Source organism: Balaenoptera physalus (genome assembly GCF_965194825.1).
Source record: "Balaenoptera physalus genome assembly, chromosome: 13".
Taxonomy (NCBI): Eukaryota; Metazoa; Chordata; class Mammalia; order Artiodactyla; family Balaenopteridae; genus Balaenoptera; species Balaenoptera physalus.
In genome coordinates, this window is record NC_138892.1 from 99,641,577 (window position 1) to 99,667,006 (window position 25,430).

Sequence of the window (25,430 nt, forward strand, 5' to 3'; positions counted from 1 at the left end):
CAGCGGGCGCCTTTAAATGCTAATGAAGTCGATGCCCAACTCCGTAGCCAACTCTCCCCACCCTCTTCCCTCCCCGGCCCGTGCGCCGCCTAGAAAAACTTGAGCGGGGCCATTTTTGGGGCAGTAAGATCCAACGAGGAGCCCAAGAGCGAGCGCGCAGCCCGAGAGCTCGAGCCGCCTCCGCCGCCAGCGCCTCGAGATCCGCACCGGCCTCCCGAAGAGCGAGCCCCGGCCGCCGCGACCTCCAGCCGCGCTAACCGCCGACCAACCGCCACCGAGGCGCCCGAGGGAGAGCGGAGGAGGCGGCATGAGCGAGGCGGGCGAGGCCACCACCACCACTACCACCCTCCCGCAGGCTCCGGCGGAGGCGGCCGCCGCGGCCCCCCAGGACCCCGCGCCCAAGAGCCCGGCGGGCGGCGGCGGCGGCGCGCCCCAGGCCCCGGCCCCGGCGCCCGCCGCCCTGGTCGCGGGCAACCCCGGCGGGGACGCAGCCCCCGCGGCCCCGGGCACCGCGGCCCCCGCCTCTTCGGCCGCCGCGGGCAGTGAAGACGCGGAGAAGAAAGTTCTCGGTGAGTCAGGCCCGGGAGGGTGGGGGCTGCCCGGGACGGGGGGGGGGGGAATCGCTGACAGCACGGGGTCCCCGGGGACGTCGGGTCCCCGCCGCCGGTGGCCGCGGTCCCGCAGGCGCTGCTGAGCGAGCGCGCGGCGCCCTGCGCTCCCGGCCGCCCGAGCATGTTCCTCCTGGTCCTGGGCCCGGAGATTGGGTTCTTAACTCGGGCCCCTTAGGCGGGCCCTGTCGCATCCCGCGGCGAAGCATCCGTCGGTGCGACGGGGAGAGGAGCGGCAGTCGAGAGAGAGGACACGGGGTTGGGATGGATGTGGATGTAGGGATGGGACAGGCACCCACGTGGGACGGGGACTTTGGAGTCTTCGCGTAGTATCTGGGTGAGGAGAGCATTTCCTTCGGGGAGAGGAAGGCGCTCAGAGGAGACGGGGGAGGGAAAAGTGGAAAGGCTTCTTGCTGGGAAGGCTCAGGTGTCTGTCCCTGACGCCCTTCCCACGGGGGCGCGGGAACGAGGCCATGCTTCTGTCGGCCACTTGCCGGCGGAGAGGTGTTGCAATCCTCTCCGGGAAACTTGGGTCTTAGTCCTGCGTCCTCCTCCCTCTCTGTGCCCGCTGCTGCAGTGAACCACTGAAGTGTTTACCAATCACTCTCTTCTTCCTGGATTGTGGGAAAGCCTTTGGTGCAGCAGCTGAAAAAACTTCGTCGGAAGCGCGGGTATGACGTTGGTTCACAACAGCGTTATCTTGGGACTCGTAACTTAGGGAGGGAGCTCGGAAGTTGAGGTGTTCAGGTCGGGTGGGGGGCGCAGAGCATCGCAAAGGATGGCTGTGGTCGTTGTTGGTTTTGTCGAGTATTTCAGCCTTCTCTCCTTAAGTAACGCCCTGTGTGAGGCCTTAAAACAAGCTCACAGAGGGCGTGTGCTCTATCACTCCCTCTTTTTATTAAACGGGGAAGGTCAGAGATGGTGTAGGATGCTTCCGAGAAATTTTCAGTATTTTGGATGGGGCGTGTTTGATCTCTCTGAGCCTTGCCTGCGCAATTTTCTAGGAAGAAAATTGGGGGAATAACGTGAAGAAAGTTTAATATGATTCCATGTTTCCTGCCTTGAGAGGGCTGTTTTCATGTTTTTTTGTTTTTTCCTCCTCCCCACAGGGCTGAATTTTACTCAGTTACTGTCAAACAACGTGCTAAATGTAACATGCGCAGGTTAAGAAACAAAATAAGCCTCATTTCGCTGGGCTAAAAGTTGCTTCAGTCCAGTCCGTGTCCTATTGTGATATTGTTTGCAACAAGTGTGTCTTGGAACACTTCCATGCAAAATGTCAGAGAGACAACCTTGGCTTATCCAAAGCAGTGTTAGGATATATTCTTAATTTGACTGATTTTCGCATAAAGGAAATTTTGCAGTTTTTCGCTTGATCCTTGTACCTTTCTGGATCTAACTAAACTCCTGAATTTTAAACTGAAGAAGATATCTTTAAAGATGAAAGAACCAGATCAATCAATTTCCTCAACCACCAACTGCTCTTAAGGCACATCCGTGGTGATGATGAGTCTGGAGGTCTTGGATCTTTCCACTGTCATTCCAACTCTCAAAAGCAAGGACAGCCTTCTGCATGACATTTCAATACTATCTCTGTCCAGTGTGTTCTGCCATCTCCTTTCCTTAGCCAAGCAAGCACATGGTACCTAAAATGTGCCAGGCACAGTGCTGACTGAAATGGAATTCTGGTTTGGGATTCTCACATTCTAGTTTTTACAAATGGTTCTAAACTTCAGTGCATAGCCACAGGCCAGGGAAAGTAGTTGACAGGACTGAAGGAAAACTTCCCTCCTAATGAAGCCTGATGGTCTTCCTCCGTCCCCACTTCCCGTTCTGTGTATATAAAGTGAGTTTATGGTTTTAAAGCAAGAAGAATGCATGGATGTGTTTGGCCTTATGAAGTCATTAGCAATATTTGTGGAATTAGGAAATTTTTTAAAACTACAGTGGGAGTAAAAATAACCTTCAGCCTGGATTGAAGTTATACTTGAAAATCACTTTCACCTTTCTCGCTCTTAGTGTTGCTTTTTTAATCAAGATTATGCCTTTGACAGTGCCTATAGACATTAACTATATGAAAATGAATCAAAAAGAGTTCCTAACTTTATATTTTCCTTATATTTTTCTAGGTCATTAATTTTGGGGCAAATGAAGGGAGACACAAAAAGCATATCATTTGAAATAATGTGCGATTTAAAAGCATATGATTTATCAAAACCAGTCTTCTGTGTACATTTGGATCCAAAGCATAGAATGTTTTTTTCCTCTTTGCCCTGCTGCTCTAATTTAAATGACCTAAAACTGAAGATTTTAATAGTTTAATCTCTTCATTGGAGAGATCTTCCTTACTTAGCCTAAGAGCTGGAGATTCCTCAGTAAATGGTGGGCTGAATGACTTTGAAGGCATAAAGAGTTTTTTGTTTTTCTTTTTTTTTACAAAGAGCTAAAATACTTCCCCAAGCATATCAATCTAGCAAAACTCAGAACTAACCCTGCCCACAGCAAAGTAAGTCCTAATTACTGTTTTAGTCTTGAATTTAAAAGCCAAATCTTCATTGTTTATCCTTGGAAATTAAACACTCTATATCGCATAGAAAGGTAGCATGCATTAATGTTAATTGTTACTTTTATTTTCTACTAAGCTTTTTTCTTCTTTAAAGGTACTCTATTGTCACATTTCCTGTTGCACTGAGTTTTGATAATTGCTTTATGCCTTTCCTAAATTTAGGCATAGGCATTTCTAGAGGTACTGGATTTGGTATTCACAGTTGATTCAGGGGAGTCATCTAAAATAATAAATGGCTGAAACAAATATGAATCTACGAAGTATAAACTCTATGACCATACTGTTTGTTTAGATTCCTTCTCTTGAGTTCTATTAAGATCTGGCATTCTACAGAAATGGTCCTACTCATGAGGGAAAGTAGAGACAATAATCAAGTTAAAGGGGAGGAGGTGATAAGAAAATGCTGAGGGTTTGATTCCCACCAAATGGAGAGAGTAGGGTAAACAATGAAACAGAATCCCAAATTCATCACTGGTTTGAAGAGGCCTGTTACATCATGTCTCAGGGTGGTAAGTACAGAACTGGGCTGAGCCGGCCTCAGTTCTATTATTACTCTCCACTTCTTTGATAGGCCCCCATCTGGCACCCAGACAAGTTTCTTCAGGTCCCTGTAGATGAGCTATTAACAAGGAGCTACTATTTCACTATGTAGTTTGCCGGCTATTTCAAAGTGTGATGAAAGTGATGTGTTAGGTGGTCGGTACTTACCTTGTTCATGTGTCTACAGTTGTTTTCGTTGTGACCCTTCTTTTGCACTTAGAACATTTTTCTGTTGTAAAGCTTTAAAGAGTGTGTTTTGCTTCGTTTTTCTTTAAGCAGTGTTTTTCAGTTTTAATTATGGCAGAATTGTATAGACTTATGACCACTCCTTATCTTAGGACTTTATTGAAAAGTTTCATGAGGAAGAAAGGTTTATTCTTTCTGAAAAGTATTTCCCTGTGATAGCTTCACTTGCTCCATTTTCTTCTCCCAGTATACTTTGAGTTAAGCTTTTAATGGTTTCCTCGGGTATGTTTAGGCTTTAAATAATGCTATCAAGACCTTAGTGGTATGAGCTTTATCTTTTTGTAGGTCAGATACTAATTTATCTGTTTAATCCTATTTTAGCCACCAAAGTCCTTGGCACTGTCAAATGGTTCAACGTCAGAAATGGATACGGATTTATAAATCGGTAGGTGTGTGCACCTCTACATGTTTTAAATACCTACTCATGCTGTGGCACCTGCTGTTGGTGTCTTTTCCCATACTTTATGAATGGCTTGTGTAAGTTTTCAGATTTCTGAGCACCGTAAATATTCTCATTTCTAAGCTACTGATCATTAAACATTAATTAAAATACCTTTCTAAAACATTGTTAAGTACTTATTTTATACAATCTAGTCATTAAAAGAAAAAAAAGGTGGCGGTGGGGAGGATGAATGGGAAATGGGAAGGGCCTCAGGATAATTGAGTTGGTATCCACAGTTTCACAGATGGAGAAGTGGAGTCTTAGACTGGGTAAGCAACTTTCCTAAGGTCGCACAACTAGTGAGTAACTGAGCTGGATCTGTAACCCAGGTCTGGTCCAAGTCCTGTAGAAACCGTAGTGTTTTCTTTAAACCATGGTAACTTCTAACCATATAGGAATGAGAACACAGCTGTAAGCTATGGGGGTATTCTGATGTTTTTATATGATACCATCCTTTTCTCTATTCCCCCTCCCAGGCCCCCCTTTTTAAAAAAATTCCTCCAGTTTCTTCCTTGTATGTTTTGGTGGGTGGTGGCAGTTTGGGGGGGGGGTGTTTTAGGTTTCAGTGTAAGGAGAGCCTAGTTCACAGCTGTGCCCTGTCCTTTTAGCTGTCTTGCTTTGCTTTCGCTGGGAGGGAAATCTAGGGCTCTGGTTACACACCATGTGATTTAGAGAGAGATGAGAGGAAAGGGATGTTTCTGTAGGTTGAATCTGTATGCTTGGGTCCAAGCACTGTGGTCGTATGGAGGAGTGAGATGGATAGCTTTTGGGTTTAGAAGTTTTTAAGGAGGATTGATCTGAGGCATCTGAGTTGAGTTTAGAGGAGAAACAAACATTTATGCTGTGTTTTGAGGTCTTAGGATCTAAACTGTTCTTTTAAGTTTTTCCACATACCTAGTCCCTTTAATTGTGAGCTTTTTGTCTTCCAACAGAAATGATACCAAAGAAGATGTATTCGTACATCAGGTAAGAGTGATGATAAGTGTGACATTTGCTCTGTGAGGAGAGGGGCGTCTGTAATGTGCTATTATCCCTTTCCCAAAGTGAAGTCCTACGCATTATTGTTCTACTCAAAACTCTTTCTGGGACTTTATTTTGGCAAGAGAGCCCAGTTCTACATTTTAAGATTTGCACATAAGCTCTTCTGTCCCATCATATTAACTGTTTCCAGACAGTTTTTATTTTTGCAGTCTCATGAAGTAATAATCAGACCACTTTCTAATTTTTAATGCCTTTGAGTCTTTAGCTAAAGCCCTTCTGTTTCCATGTTAGCATCCTATGCTCCCTGACTGTGGTTCTTCCTTGTGTTGGGCTGGACCCCGTCTTCCTTGCGCCTGGCTGTGTATTGGTTAAGGCTCCTCCATCAGAGCAGCTTGAACTTGAAGTAAATAGCACAGTGAAGCAGATGGTTAGGGTGTGTGTATCTAAGACATTAGGAAACTCCCAACTCCCAGGATAGTCCTCTCTCCTGCGAGAACGAGACACGCTTAGCTCATGTCCAGGTCAGGAAGGCCCGCAGCCCCCTAGATTCAAAGGAAATGTAGAAAATGGGTAAAATATGGAAAACATGGGCTTCTCTGTACAGGAAGCTCAGTCTTTCTTTACATTCTTAGCCTAGGATGTTATTCTGTTGTTCTGTATCCTGGACTTGCTTGGAAAAATAGGTTAAAAGAAGCATTATGTGCACTTACTGTTCTTTTTGTATATTTAGTGTTCAGTGAATTGTCTCGCGTACGTGTGCAGTTCTCAGTGTATAACAACAAAGAAGTGCAGAGGCAGGTACCAATACCAGCATGTTCACCTCCAGGGCTCTGTCAAGCGTCTGGTTTTCTGTGTTTTTGTTTCCTTCTTTTCAGGATCGTGTGCATAATGGGGTGGAGTTTGGTGACTGGCGAGAGTGATAGCTAAGAAAAAGCTCTCTGGTTGTGGTTTCTATCAGTTATATTTCAGTTGCTCCTGGGTAACTGGAGTAGATTGGTTCAGACACAAGGACTTTTAAAGTCATAACAGACCTAAGGGGAGTGTTGCTTATAACACCTAGGGGTTAATAGACCTTTTGGGGTAAGAACGCTGCCTTTTGGTGACTGCTGGAGTAAAAGGACCTCACAAGTTTCTGTGCCCACGGCCAGCTTCACTGACCTGATTCCAGCCCCCTGTGAAGCTGGGCGGTGAGTCACCTCAGTGTGTTGAGGCTTGCCCAGTTTAACAGGAAAAAGGGAAGAGCCGGCAGGGAGGGGCTGTTTTTGGACCGGCTGAGGGTTCAAGGCCTGCGAGTATATCCTGTCCTGAGCTGCCTTTTTCCTCTCTGGGTGAGGTCTCTGCCCTATTGGCTCATTTCTTTTTTTTTTTTTTCCTCCCTCCTACTCAGAGTAAGGGAAGGGCTGGATTACACATGCCTAATCGCTTTATAAAATAAGGTTGACCTAGTTCCATAGAAACTCAGAGCCCCTTTAACTATTTAGAGATACCAGCTAAAGAAATGGGGAATTCGTTGCAGGAATTATTCTCTTCCCTCCACTGAATGAAGAAGAGAGGCCTAGTCATAAGCAGATATTTAGGTGCAGATGTTCAATGCAGGATAACATCTTCATTAACTTTTAATGTATTATCAGGGAGTGTGTAGGGATAAGTTGACATACTAATGGTGTGATGAGAAAAATTTGAATAAATATCATAGAGTTACAGTACAAGGGGTATAAATGTCCCCCATCTCCCCTCCTCTTCCGCCGGGCTGTATTTTTATAACCTCAGATAAGTCCCTTATCAGCCTCCAGTTGGTTTCCTCATCCGTAAAATGGGAGGGGAGAAGGCGATCAGCAATGTTTTGTTCTTGAGGTAATTTCGTATATTCTGACGGAAATATTTATCCCCTTGGCATTTTTAAAATTTCTTCGAGGTTAGCAGTTTCTCTTGTGTACAGAGATCTGTGTCCCCGTATTTTTGTGTTTATGTGTGTATGTAAGATTTCATGAAGGCATCCCGCCACCAGCCCCCTGCACTGATGGAGATATAGTCTGAATCTAAGACACTTAACAGAGTGAGGGAGCTCATCTATCCAGTATCACGACTAGTTCATCAGGCTGCAACTGCACATTCTGTTTAACCCAACTACCAAGATGAATTTTGAAGGCTAACATGAATCAAGACAGTAATGTGGAACATAGTTTTATACTGTTTTTTGTTTCGTTTTTGTTGTTTTGGAGATCCAGGTTAGTTGGGAGAGTAATTTTTAAAAGTAATGTTAGATCAACAATTTCTTCGGTATAGCCAGTAAACTTGAGAGCAATGAAATCTGTGGCCAGTTTTGACACATACTTCATTTAAAATTTTCTGTTCTCTTGACAGACTGCCATCAAGAAGAATAACCCACGGAAATATCTGCGCAGTGTAGGAGATGGAGAAACTGTGGAGTTCGATGTGGTTGAAGGAGAGAAGGTGAGAGGAATTGTGGCTGGGTATCCAGGGTGCTGGCACAACTCTCTTGCATAGTAAACGGTCTCTCAGCCCTTTATGAATTTGTCATTATGTGCATTGTTTGATGTAGTACAAAAGAACATCTTAATTTCTATTTTAATAAACGATGAACCCTATTTAATCATGGAAGGAAAAGCTAATTTCTCAAGGTATAAGATGACATTTTATTTTGGTACCAAATGTATATTCAAGTGCAGTTTAAAATTAAACTGTTTTATAGTATTAAAAATAGATAAAAGCTGCTTTGGGGCAAAAGATATCTCTTTTTAGGGTTTTTAAAATAACATTTATTTCTTAAAAGTTAACATGTGCATAATAGGAAACCAAAAAACACAAGAAGCAAAAAACAAGGATATCTTTTTCTAAGAGTAAAGTTTTTAGGCTGTGATTTATAAGCACTTCTGCACAAATAATACACAGTAAAGAATGTTTTAATCTCAATAAAAGAAGATTCAAATCAAATATAATCATTGTGTTTTCTCTTTGGCTTGGGTTTTGGAAAGCCAGAGGCATCTTGAGAGAGCGTATAACAACCGTCTTCAGATGAAGAACAGGCCAAGAAGCTAATGGGTCATCTTGATGCGCATCTACAGATTTTTTTTTTTATACTGTTATATACTTAATTCCAATATTAGTAGTGTCCTTTATGCTTTGTTTTTAATCAACAGCATATTCTAGGTATCAGTAAAACAATATAGGATAAGAATAAAAACATTTTAAAGCCATATATGGTACTGTTGCCATGGAGGCTGATCGTGGCAGCTGAACTACAAGCTGAGTGAATGACTAGTTCACTCCCAAATGAGTGCTGTTTTCACATATACACCATTCATTCCATAGTCCATATTCTTCGCAGCTCTCAAACTGTTTTCTGCTTTGAAAGAACAACAACTTTATTCCACCTAATGTAGAAATTTAAATGATTTCTTTACCAATGTGATCCCCAGGTTATCTTGCAAACCTCTTGGAGTTTCAAATTATCTACCTGCAAATGCTGGCCTGTAATGATCTCTAATGTCTCACCCAACTCTTAAAATTTTGTTTTGCCAGGTTAATTTTACCTCTGTATATTTTCAGAATTTGAGGTTATACAAATTGATGTAGAGTGGGAAATGCGCTCTTTTGAATCTCCTTTGTCCGAACTTTTTATACTTTTGAAGCATTACTTTATCCATTTGTCCATATGAGAATCCGAACGCTAAGTCTGTTTCAAGGATAAGAAGAAGGTTTAGAGAGGGACTACATTTGTGGACACTGTGTATATATGCGGACGCTAAGTCAAGGACCGTTCATTCCTGCTGCTGCCAAGCTGGGAGAAGTTTCCCTCTCAGTAGCTCAGTGCTGGACAGAGCCATGTGAGCCCACGAGTGGATTCTCTTAGTACCTCGCAGAGTAACACAGGTTTCAACATTTTCTAGGAAGAGAACATTATCTCAGTTATTTTCCAGTGAGGAATATTCCTCCTGGTCTAGCATTCCTTTGTTACAGTTGCATTATATTTACCAGTTTGTGTTCCTTAAACAGATATATACTGCTCTTGAATCAAACAAGAAGGCAAAGGTTGTGGAAGCAGACAAGCTGTATACATTTATTATTACTATTTCTTTAACTTTTTATTTTATGTTAGAGTATAGTTGATTAGCAGTGTCGTGTTAGTTTCAGGTGTCAAGCTGTATACCATTTAAATCAGGACGTCAAGCACCTTGCTCACCTTATTAAAACATGGGTGTGTTTTTTAGGTCACCGAAGGAATCTCTAGTATGTTCTGCCAGTCTTCAACCCTCTGGCTATCTAAGGCTGTGCTTTTGGCTTCTTTTTAACTCCGAGGCTGTCTTTGCTTCTTCCCTTTCTCAGGGTGCAGAAGCAGCCAACGTGACTGGCCCGGACGGTGTTCCCGTGGAAGGGAGCCGATATGCTGCAGATCGGCGCCGCTACAGACGCGGCTACTACGGCAGACGCCGTGGACCGCCCCGTAATGTACGTTGTCTGTCTCCCTAATCAGTGATTGAAGAAATGCACACATCTAAACTCAAGTGTGTATCCTTGGAGCACATAAATGCTGTATCTTCTCCTGGAGACACACTGGTTTTTTTGGCCGGGGGGCGGAGACGGGAAATTTTTCATGTCCAGAATTTATCTGTATCTACTGGTCTTATGGGAAACTTGCCATTCAGCAGTTGTATCAGTTTGTATGTATTTGGCTGCAAGGAACAGTCATTTAATTATCTTGTAACAAGAAGGCTTAATGAAGGTTGCTGTGCCAAGGTTGTCAAAAAGGTTTTCTCTTTCTTTGGCTCTTTTACCCAGCCAGAACCGCGTCGTGCAGCATTCACTGGGAAAGGGGACCGGGATTCCTGTGACTGGCTTGAATCTGTTGTTCCTACCTTGTTAACGTCTAAGAAAGTCAGCCTTTGGTTGGCAAGGAGGAATGGGGAATGGCTCGGGAATAAGTGATGAACAGTGCTGGCCACAGAAATATCAAGTAATTTGCCTCAGTTACGTAGCTATTTTATTTAGCATTGCATTTCCCATCATTTCAAAGTAAAGAAGCAATAAGTAATGCTCTGGATTTTTAGTTCTTTAGATTGGTAACAATCCAGGTGGAAGGGCTTACAACCAAGTCCGGCTGGAGTTTTCTTAGGAGGCTCAGTTTAAAGTATTCTCAAGGCACCCAAAAAGACTCCCGTCCAGTTTGTGGTCGTGAGGATCCTATTTTATGCGAGTCATTTTTTGATGTTTCTAGAGTTAGTACCTGGGATTGGTACTGTGGAATGAAATCCGAACGCTAAGTCTGTCTGAAGGATAAGAAGAAGGTTTAGCATCACAAGATGCTTTGTGAGCACAGGATTGTGGCTATGTATAACATCCAAGGGAAACTTTGGAAAAATCTCACCGGAAGAAAGTATTTGCAGATTGAGAATGATTTATCTCTACACTTTGATAGATTAATATCTTTCTGCTTACCTAAATGCTTCCTCTCTTCATTCTGTCATCTTCACACACAGCCCAAACTGATTTTTATCAGATTCCTTGTGACATCTTGTTTTTCTATTTCTATATTTCTCTTACCCATGTTTTGCTTATCCTATGTGATTTTTAAAAATAAGCTGTGTAGGGGGTGGTAGAAATGAGCTACCATAGCATTTAGTCTTTCAAGTTCACCAGATTCACGGAGTTCTAGTTGTAATTATTTTGATTTCTAGGTTAATTCAGAAGTAAAAGTGGGCGAAAACCTTTAGTGAAAACTTTTCCTTTGAAGGCTTTTCTCCTCAGCTGGAAATTCTGAAGTCATGCATGTGAAAGTTATTTAGAAATAAAATTATCAAAATTCTGAAAGTAAACATAAATGAAGGTTTTCTGTTGTGCTGTCTTTAAGTCCTAACAGCTTATTGAGTATGTTTGGTAGTGGTGGTGCCATTGTTCTTATTTTGTAAAACTCTTAACAAAAGATCTGGCTATAGAAGACTCAAGAGATACAGAAAACCTAAAGAGAAAACCTTACTATTTTGGTGAACATTTTCTATGCTAATATGTCTTTACATATTTGGGGATTGTACCTGATACAGGCTTTCTAAATTGTAGAATGGCTTGGTTTTTCTGAAATTAGACTAGTTGAGGCCGTAGTTGAAGCTTTTCCTCTTTGGGAATTGGGTTGCCCATGTGAGCTTTGTTCTGGAGGGCTCTAAATCTTAAATATCCTCAACCCCAATGTCAGTCATTTTATTTTGTTCATTTTAAATTTGTTCATTTTTTAAAATTATAGTTGCTTCCCTTAAGACTACCTTTGGCATAGCAATCCCCCTGTAAAGTAGGATTTGAAATAAAAAATTCTTTGAGGGATATTTAGCTGTTTGCTTATTTTTTTTTTTATATAAAATATTAGTATATGATAGGGTAGTTTAAATACAGGAAAAAATATAAAATGAGTCAGTACTTCCCTTTGTTAATAAGGTTTATTATATTCAGAAACTGTATTTATTACTTACTACTGTCTATTAAAGTGCAATTAAAACTTTATTCCTAAACATATAAAGAGAATCATGCCATAAGTCAGTGGTTCTCTTTTGGTTTTTGGACACATTTATATGCTTAAATATGGGATCCCAGAGTTTTTGTTTATGTGTGTTTATACCTATTAATATTTATTGTATTAGAAAGTAAAGCAGAAATTTAAAAGATTTAGTTTATTTAAAATAAGCTCATTGTTTATAAACATAAATAACATTTTTTTCATGAAAAGTATATTTTTTAACTGAGAAGAGTGGTGTTGCTTTATGTTTTTGTAAATCACTGAGCTCCGGTTTAATAGAAGACAACTGGATTCTCACAGCTCCTTCTGCATTGGGGCTGCCAAGAAGCCACGTGTCACTGTAGTTTCTGGGTGATTCCCCTCCCCCTCCAACTCATGAGAGAATGAGAGGGGAAAAGACAGATAGCATCTTACCAGCATTATGAGAATAGTTTGATCTCAATAACCCCCTGGGAAGGGTTTCAGAGAGCCCCCCATCCCTACTTTGAGAACTGCTCCAGGAAGCAAACCACTTAGGACCAACCTGTTGATAACACCACAAAACATATTTTTCTTGCCTTTGCCCCAGTGGATGGCCAATGTTGGGGGAGACACATTTGGTGGAACTAAATATTCTAAACTTGTATATGTTTTTTGGGTGGCTGGTCAACTGGTATTCACCAATTCTAATTAGATGGGAACTAAATTCGTTAGAGATTGATTGCACTTGCCTTTCTGCTTCTTGGTATTTTATGTGCGCAGATCTACTTGAATCTAAATGTGGTTTATCCCAGGTAATCACCTGATAATCTGGGTTAAATGCATTTTTGTCCGTCTAATAGACGGGATTGTCCCTTTGGGGGAGAGATTGTTTTCTTCCGTTGACATTCACCCTACATGGTACTCTTTGGTTCTCATCTTGCCGAAGAGTCTTCTGAACCTCTGTTTCCTTGCCTCGCTAGTGCGCTGGGGAGGAGGAGGAAGGGAGCGGCAGCGAAGGATTTGGCGCCTCCGCCGCTGACGGGCAGCTCGCTGGGGCCCTGAGTCAGCGGCGCCGCCCCCAGTACCGCCCCCAGTACCGCCCCCAGTACCCGCGGCGCTTCCCGCCTTACCACGTGGGACAGACCTCTGACCGCCGCTCCCGGGTCTTTCCCCATCCCAACGGAACGCAGGTAAACTTGCACCGGGGGCTCCTCTTCAGCAGTCCTCGCCCCTCCGTCCTTCCTCCTCCTCCTCCTCCTCCTCCTCCTCCTCCTCCTCCAGCACCAGTGGCCGGAAATCAAACCTTGCTTTTGCCTTCCCGATGCTTCCAAAGTAGACTAGGCGGCCTTCTCAGAGCAGTCATGCTAGTCACACTTCTACAAGCACGACCACCTGGGCCGTGCCTATAACCGGGGACGCTGGGTGGACAGGGTACAGTTCTAGTTTATGGAAGAGAGACGTAAAGTAGAGACAGCTGGTACGTGTAAGCACTGAACTCTGAAGCCAGGCGGGCCTGGATTTGAATCTTGCCTCCGTGTGTGAGCTTTTGAGGTTAACTTGGCCATCCATTGAATGGAGATAATTGCCTCACTGTGGGGTTGTGATGATTAAATCAAAGGTAAAGACCTTAGTGTGATGCCTCAGGTTGGAGAATGTCTATATAAAGTCCTTAATTTAGATGAAATAGTGTTGATTATTAAGAAAACCTAACACAGAGTAGAGATTGTTGATTCTCGATTGGTTCTCCTTTTTACTGCAAAATATTGATACAACTATCATGAACTTGACCTGTAAGTAATAAGCCTTTTAACAGCTTTGCAGTTCCCAGGAAACTTGGAAATCTCGGGATAGGACATCACTTTTGTTAGTTACTACCAGCTACAACTTCTTCCTCTTACTATCCTTGGTTTTTGTTTTTTTACTAAGTGTTTTGACTGAACATTATGTTCAGTCTGTTCTTTGCTGCCCTTTTCCCTTCCTATCATGCATGACTGTGTTCTTTCTACATGGCTTCTTGTTTTTTTTCCCCTTCTACTCTTTAACAGCTGTCCCTGACAAATGTGCTAAAAATAACAAGTAGCCTTACATATATGGAGAGATTGGGTACATGAGGCATAGTAGGTTTCTTTAGAGGGCAGCACCCTGGGCCTCTAGGAAATGAGGACAGGGAGAGTCAGGGAGATTGGAATACACATTTATTTTTAGGGCATTAGTAGTACCTTCCTGAAATAATCCTTCTTAGTATTAGCATATACGTGTGTATCATACTTTTTTGAGAATATGATGATTATCTTCTAGATCGTTTGAAATAAAGTATATTTCACCTTAGGAATGGGAGGTTCAGAGCAAAGGGGTTCTTTGGTGCGATGCAGAAGAGCAAGTTGAAAACTAATTTTGAAAATGTGCATATTCTGGTAACCACATTTAGTTCTCTTAACTTGGGTTGAAATTCTTACTCATTTAATAGCTAACATGAAATCTTCAACAGTTTTTCCTTAGAACCCTTCTAATACATACCATGTTTAAGGTTCAGTGACAGAAGTCGGCTTAAGCCAACCAACAGCACCAAACAAAAATTTGTAGAACTTTCTTCTGTATAGTTTAGGCTACTTCCAGGTTGTCCATGTAATGGCTTAAAACTATAGAGAGATCTCTGAGATGGTAGAGATTGTTGAGGTCAAATGGAAAAGTCTTTGCCAACATTTTCTACTATTGTATATACAAAACTGTGAAATTTATTGGACACAACAGGAAAAAAATGAAAATATGAAGGCCAATAGTATTTCCCTTCTGTACCGAGGACGTAATATAGCATGATATATCAGTGTCCAGATGACTTCCATTTTTTTAAAGATAATAATTCTAGATATTTGAAAAATAAGTCGAATTGGTTACTGAGCTAAATCAGCTGTTTGTAGTCTGTGAGAAAAGAATTATATGACAGAGGAAAAGGAGCAACATTGTTTGGCATCCACCAAGGGACAGATGTTTGAAATCAGTTCTTAGTTTTCCCTACAGCTTTTTGGAGTTGGCAGTGGTATCCAGATTTTTGTTGTTGTTGTTACAAATGAAGGGATTTGAGTAGTTTAAAAAATTAGCAACTTTTACCTAAGGTTACACGGGCAAGAAGTGGTAGAGCTTGGTTTAAACTCAGTCTGTCTGTCCAGTCTCTTCCCATTCTGTCATTCCAGTAAAGGCTTATCCTTTATACATGTTCGTTGCTGTTTCTGTGTGTGTGTGTGTGCGTGTGTGTGTGTGTATCAAAGTTCCTGAGGAAGCAGCAGCTTGTTCAGAGAAGTAAGGGAGGCTCATGTGTTTGGGATGGTGTGAGTGAAGAGAGGGGTGAGGTGAGATTAAGGTGCTGTCTTAGGGCAGGTCAAGCATGCTGGGTAGACCAAGATAAGAACTATTGACCTACCCCAAATGTGCTGAAAAACCAGTTAAGGGATCTAAATAGGGGAGGAACGTATTTGAGGAATCACTGGACAGTTTAAGGAGGCTAGACCCCGGGGGGCAGCAGCAGAAGTAGGGAGACCAGCTAACGTACTTCCCCCGTGGAGAGGGGATCAGGCGGGCACGGATTAGAGTGCTAGCAGTGGAGGTGTGAGGAGTGGTCAGATTTAGGAAATGTTTTCAGCATGGAAGGGGCAACATGTGATGATGGAGTGAACGTGTGGTGTGAGGAGTGAAGGGTACCTTTGTGAAGAGAGGCCAGGTTTGGGCGGAAACACAGAAGTCATTTGGAGATCTTCTCTTGGGCAGATCAAATATGCCACACACACACACACACACATATACACACATTTACGCATGTGTAACTTACAGTGTGTGTATGTGCCTATGTATTTGTGTGTGTGTGTGTGTGTGTGTGTTCCTTATTTCTGCCTACTAAAATGGCCTGAAGTCAATGACACGTTAATAGCATTGAGCATGTCTGGCCCTCGATTTTTCATTTATAAATACCATTCTCCAATAAAAAGAAGCCCCTCTGGAGAAACGGCTGATTTCAGAGCCAGGCCAGAGAGAGTACAATATGAGCCTGGAACATCTTGCTGTGCCAGAAAGCAAGGAAGTGCTCAAAGAATGCTGGAGACACGTCCAGTAGGCCATGAGCCAGCTGGAAAGGGTTCCCATTGGCCACTAATGATAGTAACAGATTATAACTCATTGAATAGCATAGAAAACCATGAGTCTTTACAGATATAGACAAACAAATATATTGAATTTGATAAGGAGTGAAATATTTATAGACTTTGAAAGTACTTCTTCACAAAATCCTCATAAATTACAAAGGGGGATAGAGTAAACTTACCCTGGAGGAGCCGTACTGCTTCTCAAAGTGAACACTGTCCGTAACGGTACGGATTGAAACCATATGCCGTCTGACAGGATGCAGTGAGAAGAATCCAGTGCCACTTTTGTGGCTTCCCTTCCAAAGGTGCATAAGCTAAATCATGAGAAGACACCAAACAGCCCCAACTGAGGGATGTTTTACAAAATAACTGCTCCTGTAACCTTTAAAAGTGTCAAGGTTGTGAAAACCAAGTAAAGATTGAAGAACTGTTCAGATAAAGAGACAACTAGATTCAAGGCATGGTTCCAAATGAGTCCCTTTGCTGTAAAGAACGTTACTGGGACAACTGGTGAAACTCGAATGGAGTCTGAGGATTAGAGTCTATACTTCCAGCTGTCCTGTAAGTTTGTGATTATTTAAAGAAAAAAGTTGGAGAAGATGGGTGCTATTTCAACATGTTTATATGCCTGGAAGGAAATGATGGAGGAGAGAAGGGGGTGGGGGATTGAGAGTTCAAGTGCCCTAGCAGGCCAGAAAGAGGGGCTGGCTTTGGCTATGAGCATGGACCACTTAATCAGTGTAATGCGAGAAGAAAAAGCAAATGCAGTAGGTTGGTAGATTTGATGGTGAAAGAACGTGCAGATTCTTCTCTAATTGCTTCTCTTTTCTTAGTGAAGTACGGAGAAGGAAGGGATATTACTTTTGAGGGGGAAAAATAAAGATTGAGATGTGGCTGTATTATAAAGAATTTCAGAGATTGTTGGTGGGTTTTTTTGTTTGTTAGTTTTTAGCTCTTTCTTCCCTTGAAGTTCTGCGATATATTATTTCCCCAGCTTAAAATAAATTTCTCAAGGAAGGATATTTTATTTTTTTAATGCTATACTTCAATAAATAATGCAAACAGATGAAAGGAAAAAATTGTGAAAGGAAGAAATCAGAGGTGAAGGTGTGGTGGAAACTTTGAATGTAGAAACCATTACCGTATTGAAGGGATACCCAGTCTGTAGAATGAGTGGATCTGAGTTTGAAAAGACTGAAAAGATTCTCTTTGCTCCAGTGTAGTACATCATTCCATTTCCTTTTGTAATAGAGGTTTTCTTTCAAGAGGTGAATGGAACACTTCAAAATTTTTAATATTGTAAAATAAATTTAGGTGTACTGGGATAAGGCAAAAGACTGTCTAAGGCAAAAGACTGTCTAGTGAGAATGAGTCTTTCTTTCTTTCCTGTCATTCACACAGATCTAATCAGTACATAGTTCACTGTTAGAATTGAGAGTTCCCAGCTCTGTAATGAAGCCTTTCATTTTCTCCTTTTAAAAAAATTTCTGAAGGCAACTGTGTGCCGTGTCTCATATCCTGTAGCCTGACACTCATCTTCAGCTCTCCTTGCCTCCTCCTAGGCGGGTGAGATTGGAGAGATGAAGGATGGAGTCCCAGAGGGAGCACAACTTCAGGGACCAGTTCATCGAAATCCGACTTACCGCGCAAGGTACCGTAGGTAGGTAACGTTTTCTAAGAGCTAATGACCGATTGCAGAACTTGTGAGCGACAGCAGGATGGAAGAGGACGTTGCAGGTCTGTTTTGTGGATTTCTTATGTAATGAGAAGATGTGGCTGTTTGGACCGTATGTCCAAGTTGTGGGAGGGGCTCTGCGATCTGTGTTTTCACACGGCTGTGTGGCATTCCCCCTGCTTAACAATTAGGATTTTTAGTTATCCCTGTACCAGAGCAGCATTTACTTCTGAGTACTTTCCCATGATGTAAAGTCATACTGGATTTTTATTATATTGAACGAGATAAGCGGAAATGAATTGATGGGTCATTCATTCGGTGGTGGTGCTATGAATGGAGGGAGAGTTGGCTGCCAGCGAGTGTTTGGGACACTGAATATTCTGATAACCGGGGCGGTCTAATGCGGGGGTTAAATCAGCCTACAGATCATATCGTCTGTGTTTAAATCCCCACCCTACGATTAGCAGCCCCTGTGTAGCTGTATCTCCTCCGGCAAGTTTCAGGACTCCTCTTAGACTTAGTCACCAGCTTATGCAGTGGACAGTAAGGGATATTCTACCTACCGCTGTCATAGGGTTAGATATACTAAGGCGTTTCAGGTAATCAGTGTGATGCCTGGTATAGTAAGCCCTCAATAAATCAATCGATTAGTACTACTACCAACATTGTTAAGGTTAGTGAAGGAGGGACTTCCCCGGTGGCGCAGTGGTTAAGAATCCGCCTGCCAATGCAGGGGACATGGGTTCGAGCCCTGGTCCGGGAAGATCCCACATGCCGCGGAGCAACTAAACCTGTGCGCCACAACTACTGAGCCCGCACTCTAGAGCCTGCGAGCCACAGCTACTGGAGCCCACGAGCCACAACTGCTGAAGCCTGTGTGCCTAAAGCCTGTGCTCTGCAGCAGGAGAAGCCACCGCCATGAGAAGCCTGCACACCACAGCGAAGAGTAGCCCCTGCTCTCAGCAACTAGAGAAAATCCACGTGCAGCAATGAAGACCCAACGCAGCCAAACATAAATACATAAAATAAATAAATTTATTTAAAAAAAAAAAAAAGATTAGTGCAGGAGTGTTATTTTATTGCTGCTTTATCCCTTGTGAAGACTGGATTGGGCTAGACTCCCTAAGATTCTTTTTAAGCTTTTTATATTATAAGCCTTCCTGTTGCTTTACCCTGTCCTTGAGGAGCTTCATTCCCGAATGACGTTCATACCACCCTGAAGTGTGGCAATATGGGTTTGTTGGGAGGCGAGTAAGTATATTATTTGGGGAAGGATTTGTAACACTCTACGTCTTCTTTTCTCCCAAGATTTGTTTCAGAGTTAGACATAGTCATTCTAATGATTCATTACAAGGGACTTTGGAAATAAAAGAGGCTTCATAGAAATGTCTTCAGAAAAACAGAAAAAAGACAGTAGTGTATGTGAACCCCAGCTCTGTCAATCTCTAGCTGTGTGATCAAAGTTGCATTTGACCTTTTTTGACCTATAAAAGCAGCAGTCCTTTATGGTTCAACCAAATACTTACCCTCTTTAAACCCCTTGGTTTTCTTACTGTAAATTTTAAACTCACAGAATTAGCCCTGAAATTAAATTAGATAATTAACGTGAAAACACACCAGCACAGGCTTTGGCACACAGTGAGCGATGTTCGTTTGCCTCCCATGTCGAATCCCCTTAGACTCCACTGCATGCTGTCCATGGAGGGCAGATATGGGAGCGCTTTTCTTTTTTAATTTTTCCATCCTCAGTGCCTGTCAAAGTGCCTGGTAGGATCATAGTGTATGTTCGGTATATGTTTGTTCACGGTGTTCAGGTGAAGGGGGAAGATGACAGAAAGATAGGGTTTTTTCACCACATCTTTGTTCCACTTGCCTGTGCATAATTCTAACAGTAAGTCTTGATCCCTTCACTTTTTAATCTTTAAAAATAAAACCTGGGAATTTCCTGGCGGTCCAGTGGTTAGGACTCCGCCCTCTCACTGCTGAGGGCCCGGGTTCAGTCCCTGGTTGGGGAACTAAGATCCCACAAGCTGCGCAGCGCAGCCAAAAAATAAATAAATAAATAAATAAAACCTGATGTTCTTGAGGGCATCTGTTCTCTTTTCTCCTGTGTTCTCTGCTCTAGGGGCCCTCCTCGCCCACGACCTGCCCCAGCGGTTGGAGAGGCTGAAGATAAAGAGAATCAACAAGCGGCCAATGGTCCAAACCAGCCACCTGCTCGCCGTGGATACCGGCGCCCCTATAACTATCGGCGTCGCCCCCGTCCTTCTAATGCTCCTGCACAAGATGGCAAAGAGGTGAGTCCAGCCAGCTGGAGGGGATGCTGCCAGATCATCCTTAATCATGTCAAGCTTTAGTATTCCCTTCTAAGAGTGGTTTTATAATCTGAAAACTGAGACTTAAAATATGTATAATATGTATCATATATTTTTGTGTATAACATTGTTCATTTATATATGTGTGCATGTGTGTGTGTGTGTGTGTGTGTGTGTATAAATATATATAGAGAGAGACAGAGAGAGAGAATGCCCTGCACATATCACAAACCAAATATTTGAATTCAACCAGTTAGCATTCTAGCTAGAACGTTTAGAGCTTTCCAAACAAAAGACAGCGTTTAGAGAGAGGAACCTGCTTCTCAGCACATGTTGGAAGCAACTGTATATTTTTTATGGCTTTTTGCTATGGAGAGTGGTGGTGTTTAGTTGCCATCTGGAGGCCATTCTTCTGTGGTTCTAATTTTTTCCTCATACTTTAAGAGTAGTTAAGATTTTGCACAGTGACTTACCTTCACAGATCCCGACTTGTGAGACCTTTCAGTCTTGAACTTTCCACTGCCGTATGAATCAATTAGTTTCTGGTTTGTGGTTTTGTTGTGTGTTTCAGACCAAGGCAGGTGAAGCACCATCTGAGAACCCGGCTCCAGCCCCCGAGCAGAGCAGTGTCGAGTAACATCCGGCTCCCCAGGCACCTTCACCATCAGCAGGTAGGAGCTCGGGCGGCTGGCACAGGAGCTGATATTCTCTTTAAATAGCACTGATTTCTCAACAGTAGCACAGATCAGTCTCAACTAGTTCTGTAATTCATCTGGGCCAACTTTCTGATCTCCATCAGGATTCTGGAGAAAGAGCGGCTTTGGTGGTGAAATATCTCTGAGGCTGATCTTATTTTGCTAGGCATTGGGGACGCAAATATGCAGACAGAGTTAATGAGAGTCAAATTCATTTTTCTAGATAGACAGTTGTTAACTATTATCACCACCTCAGAAAACTTTTGAAAGTTTCACTTTTGTGACACCTCGTGGCCAATTTGATAATTTTAAAGTGCCTGACAAGGCCTCATTTGAATAACAGAGACTGATCTGTAGAGTAAACAAGAATGTGTTTTTTTCCTGCCCTTTTCCCTTTGATAACCAACATTATTTTGAGGCAGTATGTGTAGTACGTGAGAGCCAGTGGGTTTATATATCCAGTGCAGGAGCTAGTAGTCATTTGCTTGAATGATCTTGAGCAGTTGATTTATCCTCTGCAGCGGTACTGTCGGCTGCTGGTAAAATGAGGATACTGGCTAGATTCCCCACTAGGGTTGCTGCAAAGACTTAGTGAGATAACACATATGAGGTGCTTAAGCAGGACGCGGCAAAGAGTAACCTCTCCATAAAAGTTAGCTTGTTTTGGGCTTTCCTGGTGGCGCCGTGGTTAAGAACCCGCCTGCCAATGCAGGGGACACGGGTTTGAGCCCTGGTCCCGGAAGATCCCACATGCCGCAGAGCAACTAAGCCCGTGCGCCACAACTACTGAGCCCGTGTGCCACAACTACTGAGCCCGTGTGCCACAACTACTGAGCCCGTGTGCCTAGAGCCCACGCACCGCAACGAAGAGTAGCCCCCCCTCGCCGCAACTAGAGAAAGCCCGCGTGCAGCAACAAAGACCCAACGCAGCCAGAAGAAAAAAAAAAAGTTAGCTTGTTTTTCTTCATTGTTGCTTCCTGCTTTTTTTCTGTCTTCTTGTTAAAGATCCTGGAAATTGTATTTATACAGGTAGAAATATACTAGAAAGACTGGCTCAGCGAGTCTTACAAGAATTTATAAACCATAGTTGGTTTCATTCTGGGTTTTTCATCTAATAAGTCCTGAAAGTTTAAGTTTTTAGTATTTCTTGGTTGTTGCCCTTTTCACTACATAAATAAGGACTTCGCTTTTAGTTGAAAGACAGGTTGTAAAGCTCATAGCAGCAGTGTTATTTTTCCAAAAATTGTTCAGATTTTGTAAAATTTTGAGATCATTTTAAGTTTCTACTTTTTAAATGCCATCTGCTTTTATATGCAGAGGTTTGGGATTTCAATTATCCTTTCACTAGGTAGACAATTGCTATGCTGAGAATATTCTGTTTTATCTCTGGGTAGCATGGACAGTTTATTATAGAAATAAATTCCGTATTCACACTTGCTCACATTAACTGACGGAATTATATATTAATCATTTGGCCATAAACTTTTACTTGGTAACATTATTTTTAGGTATTGTTCCTAAAGAAATAATCCAAAATATAGGGGGAAAAAATTTCTATTTACAATCTAATGTTGGAGAAGTGGTTAAATACTGTGGTATATCCATATTAGGAGATATTGTACAGCCACTAAAATGATTATGAAGAATTATCAATGCTATAGTATCATTTATTTGAAAAGGCTTCATGATGATAATTTTCTAGAATTTTCTAGAATTTTTACTATTGTGTACTGACTGTTCTGGTTTATAAAAATGTTTTATTAAAAATTTTCCATTAAATTAATGTTTCAGTTTACAAATCTATAAAAGATACACGGTGTAAGATTTTGTTTAGAGCTTTTGAGAATTGATTTTTTGAACTACATAAAAAACAGATAATTTTTGCCTTTTTATTCTTTAACTCTTGGTCATCTTGTCACTCTTCATAAGTTTGATTTGAATTTTTTCCAGGTGACCTAAAGAATTAATGACCATTCAAAAAATAAAGCAAAAAGCAGACCGCAACCTTACCAACACCAAAGAAACGTCCAAGCAATAAAGTGGAAGACTAATAACCAAGACGTGAACATTAGAATGCTCACTACTATTCTTTACGAAGCAAACAGCTATACAAGGAAAGCGTCAGCCAGTTTTTCCAGCAGCTGAGATCCTGGGAATGCCTGCACGCAACAAGAGAGCAACCTCCCTGGTTTCAGCAGCTACTAGGTTTATATTTTTTTCCTGGTTTTTACTGTTTTGGTAATATGAATTGAAAGAAGAAATATTAATACCACATGGGGAGACCCCCCCCCCCAACCAAAGAAATCTAAAATATGTAGTAAATGCTTTTTTTTCCTTTTTTGTTCATTTTGGATGCTGGTGCTAAACTTTCATGAGTTAAAAAGAAATTTTATGCCCTTCTTATTTATTTTGAGGATGAGGGGAGGATAACAGTTTGCTTTCTTATGTGACTCTCTTTGAAAATGTGCAGTATGAAATTCCTCAAAAATAAAATTTTTACCCTTGAAAGGAAAAGATGTATAGCTGAAGTATGTTTTCCTATCTCAGCTGGAGTTGTTTTGTCCTTTTTTTTTTTTGGTCTTTTTTCGTCACTTCGTTCGCTGAATAGTAAGCTCAGAGCCAAAGGTACAGGTGGAATAGCGCTCTTTAGTAAATGTAGGTGTATGAGCTGAGAGCATAGGAAATGGGGTTGTTTTTGGAATGAACAAGTTCACATCTGAGTTCAGCAATAGGCATGTTTGGTTTGGTGCTCTTAGCTCTTGACTAATCCTGGTTGAGATGGTTGATTACATTTCGGTTAACAGCTTCCTTTAGGTTAATGAAGGGGTTAGTAGTTCTAATATCCTTGAACTTCTAACCGCAGAGGTTTTCAGCACCAACTGCTGTGTCGTGCTTATATATGTGTGTCTTTCAGAAAAGAGGAAGGGGGCCTCTTTGCAACCGCACTACAAATTTCTTCCCCCAGGGAGCAGATGGTGCCCCTAGGTTGAGAGACACTACAGTATATGTCAATTCTGTTGAGTTACTTCTCAGATCCACTGCACCTTTCAAATTGTTTATTCCCTAAATCAAGTACATACTTGAGCCTAGGCTTGCGCAAAGCACTGTTCGAGTGGCACAAACCCACAAAAGACCCGAGTCCCGCTGAGTTTGCGTTTTAGTGAGTGAATATAGAGAATCAACAAATATGTAAACAAATGTGAAATTTAATATCAGATGGCAATATATGTTATAAAGAAAAATAAAACCTGGTAAGGGGCAGAGATTGGCATAATTGTGGGAGGTATGTTTATTTTAAAGGGGGGTGTCTTTCCTATAAGATAAGAGGATATATAAATGGAGTCTTGTGGTGACAGATGGATAACCATTTGACTATCTGGAGAGAAGAACATTCCAGGTAGAGGGAGCAGATGCAAAGACTCTAAGCAGGGAGCATACGTGGCTTGTTTGAGAAATCATAAGCTGGAGAAATTGGATTGTTCAAGAACCTTGTATTGCTTTGCAAGTTTAAAAAAATCAAAATTGGTAATATATACAAGGCAAAAATGTTCAAAGGTATAAAAAAGTATTTTATGAAGTAAGTCTCCCATCTCAGTCCTGGTTCCCTCAAGGCAACTGGTTAGCATGTTTTTAAAACATACATCTATTTCAGATATCTTTTGTGCGTGAGTCTGTGTGCATGTGTATGTCTGACCAACTAATGTGAATTCGGGGAGATGGGGTCTTAATTGTCTCTAACGAGACTTATACATCTGTTGTTATAATTCTGTAGGTAACTTTACCGCCCAGCTGTTTGCTCTCTTTTCTAACTTTCCCCTTTTCCCTGCTCATTTTAAAGCAATTTTATTATTATGGAGTATTTCCAACATACTTTTTTTTTTTTATAGAATGATCTCGTGGATTATTACATAGGCATATGGGAGTCCACGGATTTTTTTTTTTTTTAATTTATTTATTCTTGGCTGTGTTGGGTCATCGTTTCTGTGTGAGGGCTTTCTCCAGTTGCGGCGAGCGGGGACCACTCTTCATCGCGGTGCGCGGGCCTCTCACTATCGCGGCCTCTCTTGTTGCGGAGCACAGGCTCCAGACGCGCAGGCTCAGTAATTGTGGCTCACGGGCCCAGTTGCTCCGTGGCATGTGGGATCTTCCCAGACCAGGGCTCGAACCCGTGTCCCCTGCATTGGCAGGCAGATTCTCAACCACTGCGCCACCAGGGAAGCCCTCCAACATACTTTTTAAAATGTTTTTTTAAAAATGTACCATATACATTTGGGCCCTGAGATTTTTTTCCACCTAATATCTTTCCTCTTGTTCCATCATCAGTGTATGTAGAGTCCTCTTATCCTTTGTACTGGCTCCATAACTTTGCACTGCATAGCTTTCCATACCTGTGTCAGTCTTCTATTACTGGGTATTGAGGGTTTTTCAACATTGCAATTATAAACACTTTGTCATTCCAACACCCTTACCTCTAAATACCACCATCCATCAGGGTTACAGCTATTCTATTTCTAGAGAAAAAAATGTAGCAATGAGTGCATAGAGTTGGGGAAAAAAAGTCTTAACTTTGGTAGTGTATATAATTACAACCCTAAAACACACTGGTTGGAGCTACAGGAGAAAATACAAATTGGATGTGATATGAGGATGGGCCTGAAGTAAGTTCTTTTACAGCACAAAATCAGGGACTTGAATTACTTTACCAAGAGACACACGGTCCCTGGGTGGGAGCACAGCTAAAGAGA

General features: G+C 42.0%; 2 protein-coding genes across 5 annotated transcripts in view; one reads left to right on the forward strand and one right to left on the reverse strand.

Moving 5' to 3' along the window:
* The window catches only part of LOC309640917 (uncharacterized protein), an 81,769-nt gene extending 80,490 nt beyond the window's left edge, over window positions 1–1,279 (reverse strand). The window contains exon 1 of the transcript XR_014252437.1: window positions 908–1,279. The gene's annotated coding sequence lies outside the window, so the exon portion shown is untranslated. The remainder of the gene's footprint in view (window positions 1–907) is intronic.
* Window positions 110–23,199, forward strand: YBX3 (Y-box binding protein 3). 4 transcript variants are annotated; one of them, XM_082420296.1, is made up of 10 exons: window positions 112–569; window positions 4,282–4,345; window positions 5,335–5,368; window positions 7,748–7,837; window positions 9,731–9,853; window positions 12,848–13,057; window positions 17,563–17,660; window positions 19,801–19,972; window positions 20,562–20,661; window positions 22,636–23,199. In XM_082420296.1, exons 1-9 carry the CDS (start codon window positions 308–310, stop codon window positions 20,625–20,627), a joined length of 1,119 nt encoding a protein of 372 aa, XP_082276422.1. In that variant the 5' UTR covers window positions 112–307; the 3' UTR covers window positions 20,628–20,661; window positions 22,636–23,199. The 4 variants fall into 4 exon arrangements, with proteins under 4 accessions (XP_082276425.1, XP_082276424.1, XP_082276423.1 ...); XM_082420299.1 differs by lacking the exon at window positions 12,848–13,057 and having other exon boundaries at window positions 110–569; XM_082420298.1 differs by lacking the exons at window positions 19,801–19,972; window positions 20,562–20,661; window positions 22,636–23,199 and adding an exon at window positions 18,580–18,693 and having other exon boundaries at window positions 110–569.
* Window positions 23,200–25,430: the final 2,231 nt, after the last annotated feature.

What these genes read in the sequence shown, in the direction of transcription:
- YBX3 (XM_082420296.1), top strand. Translation starts at nt 308, where the DNA reads ATGAGCGAGGCGGGCGAGGCCACCACCACCACTACCACCCTCCCGCAG. An exon ending in GGATACGGATTTATAAATCG is followed by an intron (nt 4,346 to 5,334) that starts GTAGGTGTGTGC and finishes GTCTTCCAACAG; the next exon opens with AAATGATACCAAAGAAGATG. An exon ending in GCCGTGGACCGCCCCGTAAT is followed by an intron (nt 9,854 to 12,847) that starts GTACGTTGTCTG and finishes TTGCCTCGCTAG; the next exon opens with TGCGCTGGGGAGGAGGAGGA.